The 17,151-nt window shown below is 48.5% G+C and overlaps 1 protein-coding gene across 5 annotated transcripts in view; it reads left to right on the plus strand.

Annotated features, from left to right (window-relative positions):
- LOC110123204 (lipoxygenase homology PLAT domains 1) overlaps positions 1–17,151 on the plus strand; it is a 90,021-nt gene that overhangs the window by 23,272 nt on the left and 49,598 nt on the right. For 4 of the 5 annotated variants that reach the window (XM_070452622.1, XM_070452621.1, XM_070452623.1 and 1 more), the window contains 5 exons: positions 2,859–2,975; positions 3,689–3,851; positions 7,319–7,473; positions 10,751–10,960; positions 11,053–11,188. In XM_070452622.1, the coding sequence (XP_070308723.1) occupies positions 2,859–2,975; positions 3,689–3,851; positions 7,319–7,473; positions 10,751–10,960; positions 11,053–11,188 (781 nt within the window). Of the gene's footprint in view, positions 1–2,858; positions 2,976–3,688; positions 3,852–7,318; positions 7,474–10,750; positions 10,961–11,052; positions 11,189–17,151 lie in introns of those variants that run through there. The other variant, XM_070452625.1, reaches the window with a different exon arrangement.

Raw genomic sequence — 17,151 nt, forward strand, 5'->3', positions numbered from 1 at the left:
GGGAAGTTCCATCATTGAAGTCTGCCTAATAGGCAGCTATAATTTGCCAGTAATTTGTTGCAATTTTTTTTTTTCTTTCCAAATCTACCTGGGTGTTGGGGGGAGTATGAGAACTTAGACACAAATGAGCTCGGTTTGTGTCCCCATCTCTCTGTTTCTCGTTTCCCACTGATCTTCAGGTGAGAGGAGGAGTGCTGGACTGCAAGTGAGCCCATAACCCTGGATTCTAGCTCTGCTCAGACTCTGACTCAGGAGCAAGCCCACCCTCTCTGTGGCCTCATCCTCAGACACACGGATCTGCTGGGAAAATAACAATAGCTAATATTTACTGGGCACTCCCCATGTGCCAGCCTTGTTCTTGGCACTGGGGGTGTATCACCTCACTTAATCCTCATCACCATTCCAAGAGTCAGATGGTGTCATTGTCCCCCTTTGCCAGCTACCTGGCAGCTCAGTGTCCTTGAGTGCAGATCCTGTAAGTCACGATCTCGCCCGGAGCTTCCTGTTTCTCCTATTGTGAAAGGGTGAGGCCCCGTGCATTCACTGGTCTCTGTTTAATGATTCAGAAAGTCCAGGAGCTCGTGGGGGACACCACATCTCTGATGAAGTGTGGGTGAGCTGGCTGGTGGGGAGTTTGTTAACTCAAGGTGTCTCCTGGCAAAGTGACACCATATTGGTCACTTGGAAGGAGAGAATTGTTGACAAAAAGAAGCACGTCTGTTATCTTAGACACAGAAGTGACCTTGAAGGGTTGTCCTGCCCATGTCCCTGCCTTTGGCTGAGCAATCTCCCCATTTGATAGATGAGGCAGTTAAGGCCTAGAAGGTCAAGAGACTTGTCTAGATCATGCAGCTTGTAGCACTACAGCTGGGAAGGATGGAGGTGGGTGGGAGCAGGTGGACATTCCTCAAGCGGTGCTGATGGGCTTGCCCGTGGCTGTCAATAGTGGGTGTGTGTGTGTGTGGAGGGTGTGCAGTGCTGGGAGCTCTTCTAGTTCATCCCCAGGTCACATCTGTCTAGGCTTATAGAGGCTCCATGTTTGGTGAATGGCTCAATCACTCATTCACATGCCATTCACTCATCAGGAGTCTTCATCCACCCTGGAGCTGACTGTGCCATCTCCTTGTAGCACTGAGTCCTTGATGGAGCAGGCCAGGCAGAAAGCGCTGCAGAGAGGCTGCCAGGAAGCTCAAGTCTGCACACCCTCCTTAACCTCGACCTGTCAATGCCAAAGGCATGAGTTGCATGCACCAAGCATGAGCCAGGGCATCTGGGTATTACTATGTTTCCCGGCCCTCTTCCCTTTACCCCGACTTCCTTGTCTGTTTCCACCTGCGATTGCCCAGATCCCTATAGGGATGAGGCAGGGTACGAACTGACACATACAGCACCATTTCAGGGGAGAACATGACACATGAGACGTGGGAGAGGCCCCCGAGGCTCCCAGAGGCCCTAGAGTGGGATCTGGTGGAGGGCAGCCTGACAGAGAGAGCCAAGGAGGCAGGTGCCAACTCTGTGGATGCCTTGCCTTGTGTCTGGCCACCTTGCTGCTTCTTTCGAAGGCTCCGAGGAAAGGATCTGGAAGTCAGTCACTCCTAGCTGAGTCCCACTCTGGCACTGTGTGCCCATAGGCTCCAGGCAGGAGAGATGAGAGATGGCACCTCCTGAATTTCAGGGACTCACCACGTCTGCACGGATCGCTCTTTCATGCACACCTTGGTGGCTGAGGTGTGAGAGAGCCCAGCTGACTTTGTCACACTCATTTCTCAGATGAGGAAGCAGTCTTTCATCCTTTCTGCCATTAGGTATTGAGTACCGAGGTCAAGGGCTCTGTTCTGGGTTTTGGGGATGCCGTGATGAGCAAAACAGATGTGGTGCCTGCCCTTATGACTTTCAGTGATGGAGGAGAAGGTTTCACACAAGTAAATGCAAACTTCTGACTGTGAGAAGTGCTGGTGTGTGTGTGTGTGTGTGTGTGTGTGTGTGTGTGTGTGTGTGTGTGTGAGATAGGATGCCGTCAGACCCTATCATGAAGAGATTTGAGCTTTTTAAGGTGATCAGGTCCTCATAGCTCAGTTGATAAAGAATCTGCCTGCAGTGCAGGAGACCCAGGTTCAATTCCTGGGTCCGGAAGATCTCCTGAAGAAGGAAATGGCAACCCACTCCAGTATTCTTGCCTGGAGAATCCCGTGGATAGAGGAGCCTGACAGGCTACAGTCTGTGGGCTTGCAAGAGTTGGACGTGACTTAGTGACTAAACCACCAAGGTGATCAGGGGCTTTCCCTGAGTAAATATCCTTGAGCTGAGTGAGACCCGAATAATGAGGTTGGGCAAACGCCAGTTTAGGTAAAGAAGAAGGGAAGGGGCAGGCAAAGCTGATGCAGAGGCCCTGTGGCAAGAAAATGTCAGGCTTGAGGGACTGGAATTTGACACAGAAGAGAAGTGGCTGGAGATGGAAGCAGCCCTTAGGGGCCTAGGAGAAGGTCAGACTAGCAAGACAGGGCTTGGGCAGAACCAGAACGCATCTTCAGGCCTCAAGCCTCTGCTAGTAACAGAAGACTGGGGGCTGGGCTCCACCATGAAAAGGGGGAACACCCTCCCAGAGCTTGATTGAACTGAGTTCTGGAGTCTAGGCTGGTGTTAAGTCGGGGAGAGGAAGGGAGGTGTCAGCACAGTGTGTGTAATGAAGGGAAAGCAGGGGCTGGTTTGACCGAACAGGAGGGACTGACTGGGAGAAAGTGACCCCTGGAAGTTCAAAGGGATTCTAAGGTAGATGCCCTCGGGAGGCAGGGTTCTGCTGAGGTTGTACTTTCCTGGACTGTTCAGCCTACATCTGGTGTGTTTTCTCCTTCCCCAAGTTAGAAGACGTGGGAGAAATCATTGAAAAAATCCGGATTGGCCACGATAATACAGGCATGAATCCTGGCTGGCACTGCTCCCACGTGGACATCCGCAGGCTCCTCCCAGATAAAGATGTGAGTTTCTGACTGGTCTGTCCTGCTGTTTCTTTTGTCGTTTTTCAGAAGAGATTCAAGTCAGATTTCTTATAAGAAACTGTAGCCTTTTTAAGTTGAGATAAAAATCATCTAAGGAAAATTCAGCTAGTTCACGCCAAGTGCTGGAACTAAAGCAGGCCCAAGGCACAATCTTTTAAAACCTTCAAGAAGAAGGGTCTGGGCAGCCGTGTCTCTGCTCCTCACCCCCAAAGCCATGCTACTAGTGAGTGACCAAGTGTGTCCTTCCTGCAACTCAAGGTCAACTTAGAGAAAGAAAGCCATCCACACAACTTGGAAAACATTCCTGAAACCACAGAATTCTAAAGCTAGGAGGCAGCGGTCAGTCATGGCTGTGGTATGAGTGAGCTGGGAGAAGTTTAAAATACAGATTCTCCTCCGACAGCCAGCTGAGTCTTACTCTGTGGGATGGGGTTTGGGTATCCATTTTCAAGTGACCTGGGGAATTCCACCTTCCAGAGCCTCCCCCTGACATGGTTCAGAAGTGCTTTAAGTAAGACTGGATCTGCTGGAATTGGGGCAGGGCTGGGGGCCTCCCCTGGGGCTTTAGCATTATCAGCGGGGCTCCATCACCCTCGAGCTTGGTCCCCGTGAGTGTTGATCCGGGTGATGAATGACTGAAGTTGGCAGTTTCCACATGAAGGGCTCAGTTTCCTCCTTTCTCCTCACCCCAGGGTACAGAGACCTTGACTTTCCCTTGTGATCGATGGCTTGCGACTTCGGAGGATGACAAGAAGACCATTCGAGAACTGGTCCCTTATGACATCTTCACCGAGAAATACATGAGAGATGGGTCTTTAAGGCAAGTCTACAAGGAAGTGGAGGAGCCTCTGGACAGTAAGTGTGGGGCGATAGCCCTCATCACCATCGGCAGAACCCCCGCTCGTTGGACACTTGCCCTGTGCGGGGCGGAGCCTTTGCACCTCGGAGGCAGAGTCTGTAATTACCTTCACTCCATAGCGAGGGCAACTGAGGCTCACAGAGGTTACACAACCCCCATTGTTCACTCAGCTAATAAATGGCACGGCTGTTCTTCAAAGTCGCAGCGCCCTCACCCTGAGTCTTGTGCTCAAACCCTCCCCTGGTCTGACAGTGTGAGCAAACATCCACGTATGTGCTCTCCTGTGGCTGGACACAACTGGTTCTCGTTCTCTCCCTTAGCTTAGTTAATTTGGCTTCTAATCTGCGGGACTTGGTCCTCTCTGCTCTTGCTGGATCCAGCTGTCCCTACCTAGTGTGAATCAGATAGCTTCCCGGCTTTGTACGGAACTGTAACTCTGGTGTTTGTTCTCCGGGGCTGGGTGTAGCTTCAGCGTCCAAGGCCATGGGTTTCTTTTCTGTGTGTGCCAGCCACCTTTTCCTCATTGATGAGGCTCTTTCCTGCAGAATTTGCACCAGCCTGAGCACACACTTTCCTTTGCTTTGGAACCACCATTTTCTTTCCTTTATTTATTTGTTTTTTTAATGGAAGGATAATTGTTTTACAGAATTTTGTTGTTCTCTGCCAAATATCAACACGAATCAGCCATAGGCATCCACATGACCCTCCCTCCCGAATCTCACTTCCACCTCCCTCCCCATCCCACCCCTCTAGGCTGTCACAGAGCTCCTGTTTGAGTTCCCCCGTCAAACAGCAAATTTCCATGGGCTATCTATTTTACATATGCTAATGTAAATTTCCATGTGACTCTCTCCAAACATCTCCTTACCTCTCTGACTGGTCTCTGAGTGCTCTTCTCCCTTCCCTTACTGGGTGGCATTGCTCCAGGCTCAGACCTCAACCTAAACTGAGCCCCTGCTGTAGCTGTGACATTTCTTTTCATCTGAGTTGCCACTTGCTTAGACATAAAAACAAGTGTTACCTCAATGACATGCCTTTCCCTACCCACATCCCTTTCTCTGAATGTGTTTTAGTTTGAATCTGGGGGATCATTCGCTTTTCTACTTGGATCCCAGAGGACACGCTGGAAAGCTGTCCTCACGGCACCCTTGGCTGTTCTGCGTTAACAGCATGCCACGAACCCCTCTGCGCTGGGTGGTGTTTCTAGGGAAACATCTTTTCACGGAGAGCTGGGTGGCCTTGGTGGGATGGGGAGGGAGGAGGATCCGGAAATAGCAGGATTTGACTGCACGACCGCACTGCTCAGCACCCAGAAGCTGAGTCGGTTTTGCTAATTCCCAAAAGCACTGGAGAGAGCAGTGAGGGGCAGGAAGTCCATTTAAATCACAGCCCTGGGGACATCACACTCCTCTCTGGGACAAGGGCCGCCTTTGAAAAGGTCCCGCCCAGGTGTGGAGCAGGTCTGAATGAACAACCAGGAAACAGATGCGGAGGACAAGTGAGGAGGGTGGGGACAGTCGACTGCTGTGTCCAAACTCCGGCAAGATTCCTGGTGTTACCTCATGTCATATCAGCCAGCCAGGTGTGGGTTATGTTGACTCCTTTAGACAAAAGAAGATGTTATTAATGTGTATGTGAAATTCTGGCTGGATTCTGTGCTGAGTTGAGCAAGGTGGGGGCTGCGGGGCCAGGGTTCAAGTGTGGCCAGTGCTGGATCCTGCTCGCAGAGGGGACAAGCCTTCAGAAGCAGATCTCCTGGTGCACCAAGGAGGTGTGGCCAGCAGATGCTGGGTGGGGTGGAGAGATGGAGATGGGAGGATGGGAAAGGGGTGGAGTTCAGGACTGGATGTGAGCTTGTGGCCTGTGGTCCAGTCCAGGTGGACACAGGGATGTGGGTTCAGAGCACAGAAGGGACCTGGGCTGGAGATACAGCCTGTGGAACTCACAGGCAAGAGCTGTGGGAAGCAGAACTGGAAGACATGGGCATCTAGGGCAAGGCAGATGTTTAGGAACCTATAAGGCTGCTCAAGGAGCAGAGAGAGGCAGAAGAGGAGCAGGGAAGAATAACGCTACAGATCCAAGGGAAAATGAGGATAATAGGAACCATCTTGTGGGTGTGAGTGTGTTCCATACCCACGGGTAGAGCAGCTTACATCACCTGACTCTCCTGCATTTAGTTACATGTGGTTCTGAGCCCACTTGCATGGGCTGGTAAGAAAGTCCATCTCAATCACTGCAGGGAGGGGGCATCCCCTTTTATAGGGTCTTATAAAAATCCTAAGGCTCACAGCAGGGACCTGGCCTTCAGTTCAGAGTGAGAACAACCTTTACTTGTGGCCTCCTGCTGTCTGGTGAGACTGTGGCTGCTGGCTGTGAGCCAGCACACAGGTTTCATTTCTCTGGGTGGCCAGAAAGGCTTCTCCAGGGAGCCCGGCTTTGTCAAAAGACCCTGTCTTCACCCTGGAGGCCTCCTTGCTTCAAGGCTTCAGACAGGCTTGGCAGCTGTCTCCTTGGGTCCCTGTGGGCAGGTAGGGAATTCCTACCACCATAGGCACTCTCGAACCCACACCTGCTCCCAGGCTGGGGAAACTGAACTTCTTCCCAGTTGGGCCATTTTCACCTTCACCTCAAAGCCACAACTTCCATCCTTCCCCTTGGGGATAATCCAGCTAAGTCCCCTCTTCCTTGGCCTGAAACTCCAAAGCTCCTGGCACAAAGGACTGTGGAGAGGGGACACAAAATGCTTAGCCATCATAGAAACAGATGTGTCTTCCCCCCACCCAGGGTGGGGGCTTGTGTGAGTGACTACTTTATTCTTCCCTGATGAATGCTTAGCAGCAAAACAAAAACAAGACAGTGTTTGGTTTTATTTTCCTTAATAATCTGTAATAACTGTCACACCAAGTATTTTTTGAGCCCTTTCCAAAGGCCGTGGGAGACCAAAGAGTAGGTGACAGTGATTGCAGCTTTGGTGGGGGGTGGTTCCCTGGAACACTGGGGCAGGTTGGTTGAAGAGGAAATGCAAATAAGGGAAGAGACACTGAGGGGAAGCTATTCTTTTAAATATACTTAATTTTTTTCCCATAAACTGTTTAGAAGGATTTGGCATTGATACTGGTCACCCTCCAACGGGAAGGCACATTTTTGTCAATGTGTCATGCCATGTGCATTTAGTGACCACGGTGTGCATGCGTGGCAGGCAGTTTCCTGGGGGTGGTGATGGGTGTTTTGAGGGATGCTGGAAAAGTCTCCATCCCTTGGGTCTCTTAGAGGCGAACGTCCCACTGCTGAATCCAGCCGGACTTGTAGCAGAGCTGCATAATGGAGCAGACAAAAAGGACACTGAGTTCTCCTTGAGGGCTGGGCCACAAGCTCGACTCCGCCTACAAATCCAGTCCCCCAAACTAAACAATGCTGTCCCTTTCTTCCCTTTGTCTGTGTGTCTGTCCGACTGCCCACCCAGTTGTGCTGTACTCGGTGCAGATCTTCACAGGAAACGTTCCCGGGGCTGGGACGGACGCCAAGGTCTACATCACCATCTATGGGGACCTCGGGGACACGGGGGAGCGGTACCTGGGCAAGTCAGAGAACCGCACCAACAAGTTTGAGAGAGGAACGGTAGGCGGGGCCCCCAAGTTACCGCACCCCTCTCCTCTGGTCTTCTGTTCCGGGGGCCAGCTCCTCTTGGTCCCTGAGGCTGTCTGGGACCTTTCTGGGGTGTCGTTGACCTTTGGGGTGGCATCTGCCCCATGCATCCTCCAAGGGCATCTGGTCCCCCTCTCAGCCTACACCAGGGCCCTGGGTCCTGCATGTGGAGTGGGAATAGGACTTGAGCAGGCAAGAGGCCGTGTGAGACCCAGGTTGCTGGCTATATGGAGCTGGGTCATCTTCAGAGAATGCAGCTCACTGCCCGTGGATCATGAGTGTGGAGGTGAGCACTGCAGAGTTGGGGGGCTGCCTCGACAGAGGCTTGAACGAGATAGAGGTCTGGAGGGCTGGGTCTGCCATCCACTCTGTCTATGGCTGAGAATCTCTGAACTCAGTTTCCTCATCTGTGAAAGAAGGATCCTGATGTGAATCAGCTCAGCTGTGTTGTGCAGAACTCCAGACAGTGTGGAGGCCCGAGGGAGCCACGGAAGAGTGGGTGTAGCAGACAGGCATCCCCCTCCTCCCCCATGGGACCACTCTGACCTGGCCTATCAATTGGGGTGCCAAGCAAGCCTTCTATTAATCAAGGGGCTCTGTGGCTACCAAAAAAGCTTGAAAACCATCTAATTGGATAGTGGGATCCAAGGCCCTACCAGCTCTGACTTAACAGGGGTTTTACCAAAGGAAGATTTCCGTCCACACTTGCTTCCCACCAGCCTGGCCCCTCTCCCTGCCAGAGTGCCCCTCTCTCTGCCACCTTCACCCTTCCTCACTTCTCAGGCTCCCTTCTTCCTCTCCATTCACCTAACTCTGGCAGAAGCCCCACAAGCCAGGCTACAGCCTGGGGAGGAGAGCCAGGCGGCTGGCTCCTAACCCCGTCTGCGGTCCTCCTCATAGCCGCGTGTCTGGGGAGATAGATTCCCACATCAACCAGCTTGTGTTCACTGGGGTCTCCTTAAGCCCAAGCCTCAGCCAGGCATGACCTTTAGTGCTGAAACGTCCGCTACTTGGTGAACAGGAAAGTAACTCCGGGCTAAGGACAGCAGGTGTTAGCTAAGCGGGTCTGCAGCTGGCTGGTGACTCCAGCAGCCAGACTGCGGGAAGGAGCCCTAGCCTGGGCTCGAGATCCCAGGGGAGTCGGGCCCCAGGGCTCCCTGAGAAGGTGGGAAGGGGAAAGGGAGTCCCCCGGAGCAGGTTCCACCCGAGGAAGAACGAAGGGGCTCTGGACTTCGTTTCCCACCAGAAAATATCTGTTGAATGAATAAATGAGTGAAAGTATAAATGAAGAATGATGCAATCCATTCTCCTTGGTGTTTAGGTTCAGATTTTTTCTCTGTTAGTAATTATGACATTGCAAGAGAAGTCTTTGCCCCATTCTGTCTCGTCCTTCTCCTCCTTCCCTCCCGTGTTGACGTCCCATTGTGGAAGCTGGAGCTTTTGGCTCAGTCACTGATGATTTCGGACTTTGTTCACTGCTGAGTAAGTGAAAGCTTCCACTTATCTAATCATTTGCTCCAGATCTAGGAGTCACCTTGACACCCCTCTCTCTGTCAGCACTCCCTCCCACCCATATCCAGTCAGTCACCTGGTCTTGGAGAGTCTCTCTGTAAATGACCCTCAGATCAGCTCGGTCAGCTTTGTCACACCTTTCTTATCACACCTTGCTTAGCGAGCCCTGTGCCAGACCTCTGAAATCCAATCTACCCTCCAGGCTTCCCCAGTTAACCCATCCAAAGATGGATGAGTCACTCTCTCACTTGGACTCATCAAGGCTCCCCTCCAACCCCAGATCTGGCCTGAGCCTTTCATGGGATTCCCAGATCTTCACTGCCTGCCTCACCACCTGCATAGAAGTTCTCCTGGGCCCCAGATTCCAGAACGGTCCACACTCTCTCCTGTGTCCAAGTCTTGCCAAGCCTTTTCTCTGCATCCATGTACATATGCCAATAGGAAATACATAACACTACTCTGCAGTTTTAACTTTTACATAAAAGATATCATTCTATATGGGTGCTTTTTGCAGACAATGGGGTACCTTTGACATCTTTCTGTCAAGATAGTCAGACCTGGGTGTTGTTGGCCTGTTCTTTGTAACTACTGCACACATAACATTCCACCTATGACACTGCCGTGGTTATTTACTGTAGCCCCAACACTGGACACCTAGGTGGGTCCTAACTTTCCACTGTAAACAATCACCTGCAGTAAGCATCCTTGTGTACATATGAAGGTGTCCCCCCAGGACAGATGCAGAGTGGAATTGCCATGTTGTAGGGTGTGGGTTCAGCCACTTGCCAGCACTCTGAGGCCTGACAGGTCCACACCTGCCGTCAGCATCACACCATTCACCTGCACTTACTTCAGCCCACAGTCTGAACTGCCCTGGCTGCTTGGAAGGCCCAGCTTCAGCTTAATGCCACCACCAAGAAAGTCTTGCCAGCCCCGGCCCTAGTCCTCACGCAGGTGGCTGCTACCACCACCTGGGCTGTCCTGAGGAGGGGCACAGGGCATCCTATTATCCCTGGAGTCCCCAGCTCTCAGTACAGTGACTTAGCATATCTTTTGGAAGGAAAGTGGGTGTCACTTGGGGTCACCTCCCCCACCTCTCCTTCCCCAAGCTCCTGCCAGCTGTTTTGACCTCAGTTCACCCGAAACCTAGAACTCCACATCTCACTGAGCAATCCTAAAGGAATGTAAGCACTCGAGAATACAATGTCACATCACGAAAGGTATAATCACGGACACAGAGGAGGGCCTATGTCACCCCCCCCCCAAAATCCCTCATGAACTCACAGTCAGGTGTTGGGCCTTGTGCATCGCCTGGCCTGCGCCGTATCCTCTCGCCTCTCTGCTCTCCTGCAGCCCGGACTGGCTCCTCCAACTGCCAGCCTCCCCCCTGGGAATTTCAAGCCCTCTCTCATTATTCAGAAAGATTCCAGTTCTTCCATAGCTCCTACCATCCAGCCTCCTAGCTGATCTCAAGCCAATACTCTGCATAACTCAGCATGTCCAGAATGTCCTCTTATCCCAAGAGGAGCTAGACTGCAAAACAGGGCAATTGTGAAAGCAAGGCCTTGGAATATCAAACTCTCTGTCCTGGGGATTTGGGCCTGCAGGGCTCCAGCCTGGAAGGTCTGTTCAGCCCAGCAGTTAAGGGGGATGAAAGGGATGGATGGGGCTGGAGCAGGTGGAGGCGGGGAGGGGCAGGGAGGGGCCCCCACCCAAATCCACCAATCTGGACTCCCAGGCCGACACCTTCATTATCGAGGCTGCGGACCTGGGCGTCATCTACAAGATCAAGCTCCGCCACGACAATACCAAGTGGTGCGCAGACTGGTACGTGGAGAAGGTAGAGATCTGGAACGACACCAATGAGGATGAGTTCCTGTTCCTGTGTGGACGCTGGCTGTCCCTGAAGAAGGAGGATGGGCGACTGGAGAGGCTCTTTTATGAGAAGGTGCGTGAAAGGCAGGTGGGGCACCCGGGGTGATTCCGTGGAAAACAAGGTGCCAGAGGCGTAACAGGCCTGGGTTGTGCTCCTCCTGACAGGAGTACACCGGGGACCGGAGCAGCAACTGCAGCAGCCCCGCTGACTTCTGGGAGATCACCCTGAGCTCCAAGATGGCCGACATCGACATCGCCACCGTGACGGGGCCCATGGCTGACTATGTTCAGGAGGGCCCAGGTAAGCCAAGCAGAGAGCTCATCACAGCGTTGGCAGGCACACGGAAATGTGTTTAAACTATTCTTGGACAGGCCGTGTATTAACCTCACCATCATTTCACTTACATGTAACATTTTGTAGTTTACACACAGGTTCCTCACATGCTATTTCCATCCCCACAACAGCTCTGTGAACTGGGAGACATTGACCAAAAAACCAAATAGACTGCAATTTATTTCTCTAGTGAAAATGAGCTTATTTGGGATCAGCAGAGACTTGCAACTTGGAATCTACAACCAAGTCAAGCTACACGCAAGTCCCCACAGAGCAAGGGAAGGAGAACTCTTTCATAGAGGAGAAAAGGAAGTTGGGAAGGCTGTAGTAAACCAGGAGTCCACAGCTTTTCATTGGCTGAGTTGTCGCCAGGATAGAAGAGGAGTCTTTCGTGGGCTCTGTCTGTTGTCACAGGGCATGAGAGCTCCCCCTCCTGGTCTCCTGACTATTTAATTGAAGTTTCTAGTTTTTTGTTTGTTTGTTTTTGTTTTTTTATTTTCTCCTCTTGACGGAGTTCTTTTTATGAAAGCATCACTGATGAGTCAGGTTTTCACTTCTCAGCAGCTTTTTGTCCCTCAGTGTCAGGAAGGACATTTCCTGGGTATAGTGTCCCATGTTGGAGAGAAAGTGCACAGATTGGAAACCTAACAAGATCGCATTTGAGTAACAAGGAAGGAGGGAGAAATCTCAGGCATTTTTTAAATCCAAAGTCCATGTTACCAAGATAATAGACTCTGGAGTTTACCTGAAGCTTTATATCTCCATCAGAGGTTTGGAAACACACTTCTGACAGGCCTGATCTGGATATCTTGGGAAAGCTGTTTCATCAGATGTTGTATGCTTCAGTTCCAGGAAATATTTTCTTTCATGTGACTGGGTGATGTACATGTCCAATCGGGATTTAACTGCCTTCTTTGTCATATGAATCCAAGAGTCTATTCCTTGGAGTTTGGTAGCACAAGTGTTGGTTAGCAGTACTTCCCAGGAGCTTTTCCAGCATGATTGAAGATAGTCTTTTCCAATAAATAAAATATCCAGGCCGCAAGGCATAATGCTTAAGATCTTTGTCTCCGAAGAGCATACCAGGAAAAGATTGCTCTACAAGTAACATGATTATTTTCAATAGAAATTGTATTAGAGTATCTCTCCTTTTATCAGTTGTGGAGCAGAAAAGGCAGAAGCCAAGTACATTGGGTGTACTGTGACTATCTTAAAGGGTATGTGTTGGTGAGTTCCAAAAGGAGTGGGTCTAAGATTTAGAAGAATCAATGGCAGTGCTTTTTGCTAAGGTATTTGGAGGTTTTCTACAGAAATTGCCAGAGTCTTAATAATGCTGTTAGTGCATTTGATTGAACCAGAGGAATGAGAGTGGTTAGCACAATGAAAGTGTATTAAAACCAGCCAAATAGTGCAGACTTGTCAAAGTACCTGGGCTTCCCTGGTGGCTCAAGTGGTAAAGGAAGCTGCCTGCAGTGCAGGAGACCTGGGTTCAATTCCTAGGTTGGGAATATCCTCTGGAGAAGGGAATGACTACCCACTCCACTATTTTTGCCTGGAGAATTCCATGGACAGAGGAGCCTGGTGGGCCACAGTCCGTGGGATTGCAGAGTCAGAAACAGCTGAACAACTTAGCATGCACTCCCGTCAAAGTACCTGGCTAGTGAAATTAGTTCTTCAATCACTATCAAGTTTGAGAAGAGTTTCTCAAGTAGGTATAATTTTTTCCAAAAGGGCTTTGTCCAGAGAAGAGGCGGTAGTCTGTCAACAAGGAAAGGCTTCCATTCAGTGTGAAAACATACAGACCATGACTGAAAGATATTTATCTCCATGAGACGTAGGAAGTTGTATTAAATCCATTTACCAGACCTCAAATGGTCCATCAGTAAGTTTACAGTGTCCAGGAGCAGTGCAAGCAGATTTTCCTGAGCTGTGTTTTAGAGAAGTGGAATAGTGAGGTAAGCACTTTTGTGGCCTTGCTAATGTTTCCTCACTAATATTGATTCATGGATGCTATCGTCCATGAATAGACCAATGATTTGATGCAGGTACAGTGGTGAGGAATGGGGATTTTACTCTCTGGTAAGACTGGGTAGTTGTTTGGTGCAAACCAAATAGCTTTCTCTTTTTTATCAAACCAAGAATTGTTGAATTTCCAGTCTTGTTTTTCTTTTTTCTGAGGCCAATTGTTGGGCTTTTCTAGCTAGTTTTGCTAAGTTATCATTTGGGGGAAATATCCCTTTGGACCGTGACAGAAGTCTGACTGCTATCAGTTCCTTTAAGGTCAGCATTCCTTGCAGAAGTGTCAGCAAGGTGATTTCCCTTAGCTTCCAGCAAGTCAAGTTTAGAATGCCTCAGAATCTTATTAATAGCTAAAACTGCAAGTGAAAACGTTGCATCCTGTAATCCCTGAACATAGAGGCCATTTAAAATTTTGTTTCCACTGTAAGTAAAGAAGCTGTGCTGTTTCCACAACATTCCAGAATCATGAGCTATTCCAAAAGCTTATCTACCATCAGTATAAATATTGGCAGTTTTGTCTTTGGCTGAAGTATGAGTCTGTGTAGGACTGGAAACCTCTTGAGATCACTCGTGTAACCATGTGTACCACAGGGCTAAAGTAACAACATCAAAGAAGCTGCAGTAGCATACCCAGCAAAATATTTCTCATTGTCACCTTTTGAATAGGAACCATCAGTGAGCCATGAGAAGTCAACATTACCCAAAAGAGTTTCCTGAAGATCATCAGGAGAGTTAGGAAGTGACCATCAGCGTTAATTGGTAGGGAGGGACTTCATCATGGAGAGAAAAGTAGCCTGGTTAAGAATATTACAATGTAAAAGAGTTCTCTAAGGAGCAGTTAACAAAAGGACCACATGGGAAGTGAGGCAACTGAATGAGAAATGTTGAGTGTGATGAGAATTCAGGAGGGCTTCTACTGCATGAGGCACAAAAATGGTTCAAGATCTCATAAGGATTTTTCTTGGTAGCCCTTACCCAAAAGGGCAGTAGCTACAATGGCAAAGGGGGCATCCCGTTGGCACAGGCTCCAGTTGCTGGCTATCATACCCCGTGGGCTGATGGTTCTCACCATGTTTTAGGGCATGTACCCCAAGGTATGCTCATACCTCTTCCTTTTCATATGCCAAAAGGGAAAAGGAAATATGATCTTTGAGGCGCCCAAGGACAGATGGATTCATCAAATTCTCCTTTAAGGCCTTAAAAGCTATATCATCTACTTCTTCCCATAATATTAGGTCAGTGTTATTATTGTTTAGTAAAACAAACACAAGTTTGACCATAAGAGAGAAATTTGGAATTCAATTTTTGCAATAACAAAGTAACTCTAGAAAACCTAGCAGTCAGCACTTAGTTTGGGGTTTGGGGAAATTTAGGATACCAAGAAGTCTATCTGGAACTAGGTATAACTCTTGTTCTGATATCAGATGCCCTCCATGTGGAAACTAGGGATTGGGGCAAGCTGCAACTTTTCTTTGGCAGTCTTATGTCCCTTCAAGGTTAAAAGCTTTAGCGAGTGGGTACTGTCTTTTTATAAGGAAGCTTGAAAAGGAGAGCAAAGAAACAAATCCTCCACATAGTACACCAAGGTAATCCCTAGAGAAATTTTTATCATCCAGATCAGGCTTCAGGATTTGTGAGAAATAGGGAGGACTCCTAGTAAAATCCTGAAACATTACTGTTCAGGTGAAATTTTTTTTCTTCCAGAGTGAATGCATAAAGGTACTGACTAGCTTCGTCTACTGGAATACTAATTGAATGCACTGCATAAATAAGCTACAGTAAAGAATTTGCTCCAATTGAGGTTGGATAGTAGTCACACTTGAGGGTTAGGAACAATAGGGTGTCGAGGGATAACGTTTTTTATTGCTTGAGGTTCAGGAGAAACCTGTCTAGCTTTGGCTCTTACATTGTCTCATGGCAAAATGGGAGAGTTACAGGAGCCAGTACAAGGGATAATGAAGCCTTGAGCCTTGTAATCTTCTGTTATTAACTTTGTGCCTGGAAGGATTCTTCATTTACAGGACATTGATTAATTCTGAGAAGAGATTTTGAGAATCTATTTGAATCTTGGTTGGAGGTGCACCGTGAATTTTGCCAGTACTGGTTAAGGATTTTGCTCTTAAGGTGGGTGGTAGCTGATTCAACTGGGACAAAGAATCAGTGTTTCCAGAACCATCTCTAGTACTGTCAGACACAAAGCAAATAAAAGATGTCATTTAACTCATCTGGTGGGCTGCTTTTTGACTACTGTCAAGTCCTAGAATTAGTTCTCCTTTGGGGGAGAAAGAAATTCCAACATGATACTTCTGTAAGAAGTCTTGGCCTAATCAATGGATAGGGACAAAGGAACTAAGAAGAAAGAGACATGTATCTCTCAAAGGGCCTAAACAAAAGGAAATAGGTTCAGAGACAGGAACCTCTCGAGGTTCATTAGCAATCTCCGCTATTTGAACTGATTAGTACTGTGGAGCAGGAGCTGTTTTAGTAGTGGGGTTGAGCCTTGGGAGTGTGGCTCTGGTAACATTTAGGACTGGGAGAGATTCATTCCCAACCTGGGGGGATATTTCTCCAAGACCATTAAGAGGGAGGATTGGGAAGAGCCCCTGTATTTTCTGTGAGCCCTGCCCTAGAGAATTGGGAGGACACTGGAGAGGCTATTTGGGTGTCCCTGGTGGCAGATGGTAAAGACTCTGCCTGCAATGCAGGAGACCTGGGTTCAATCCTGGGTTGAGAAGATCCCTTGGAGAATGAAATGGCAACCCACTCAAGTATTCTTGCCTGGAGAATTCCATGGACATAGGAGTCTGGAGGGCTACAGTCCATAGGGTTGAAAAGAGTCAGACATGGTTGAGTGATATCACTTGGAGAGGTTATTTGGAGGGCTTAGGGTGTCTAAAGCACTTAAAATTTGTAGCAATTTCTTTTCCAGTGTCTTGGCTCTTTGCACTAGCAACAGAAACTAAAGGGTTTAGGTTTGTTTAGGGGCCTTCAGTTACTAGAGATGAAGAATAAATTTTGGCCATCTTTCTTTTAGGTGACTCATCTAGAGTACAAGAGAGGTGGTGTGCCAAGTTAAATAACCTGGAGTAGACCTAGTTTCCCATTCCATCCTGGCCTTTCTTTCTGCTGGAAGGAAACGGTCCATGTTAACAATTAATAAACATAGAATTAAAGGTTACCCAGGGGGATTCAATCATCTGAAATCAATTGTAATAGTTATGAGCAGGTTTATTAGATTTTTGTGTGCAAGCCTGAATTTTGTTCCAATCAACAGGCTTTGGAAAAGCCTTAGGAATTGCCTGATGAAGTCACCTAGTGATTGCCTGAGGCTGATGGTATACAAGCATACCTCATTTTGGTTTTTATTTTTTTTCTTTGCACTTCACTTTATTGTGCTTCTGGGCTTCCCTGGTGGCTAAGATGGTTAAAAAATCTATCTGCCAGGTTCAAACCCTGAGTTGGGAAGATCCCTTGAAGAAGGGTATGGCAACCCACTCCAGTATTCTTGCCTGGAGAATTCCATGGACAGAGGAACCTGGTGAGGTATAGTCCATGGGGTCGCAAAGAGTCAGCCACATCTTAGCAACTAATATACTTATAGTGCTTCACAGATTTTTTTTTTTTAACAAATTGAAGGTTTGTGGTAACCCTGCATGGAGCAAGTCTATCAGTGCCATTTTTCCAACAGTATTTGCTCACTTCCTGTGTTTGTGTCACATTTTGGTAATTATGCAATATCTCAAGCTTCCCCTTTTTTGCTATATGATATATTTCAGTTATAAAACTTGACTCATATACATGATTTGATATCATGGCTTTCTAAAAATTTTATTGCAGTATAGTTACTTCACAATGTTGTGTTAACTTCTGCTGCATAGCAAAATGTAGACATATATCCCCTCTCTTTTGGG

Source organism: Odocoileus virginianus, chromosome 22, assembly GCF_023699985.2.
Source record: "Odocoileus virginianus isolate 20LAN1187 ecotype Illinois chromosome 22, Ovbor_1.2, whole genome shotgun sequence".
NCBI classification, from domain to species: domain Eukaryota; kingdom Metazoa; phylum Chordata; class Mammalia; order Artiodactyla; family Cervidae; genus Odocoileus; species Odocoileus virginianus.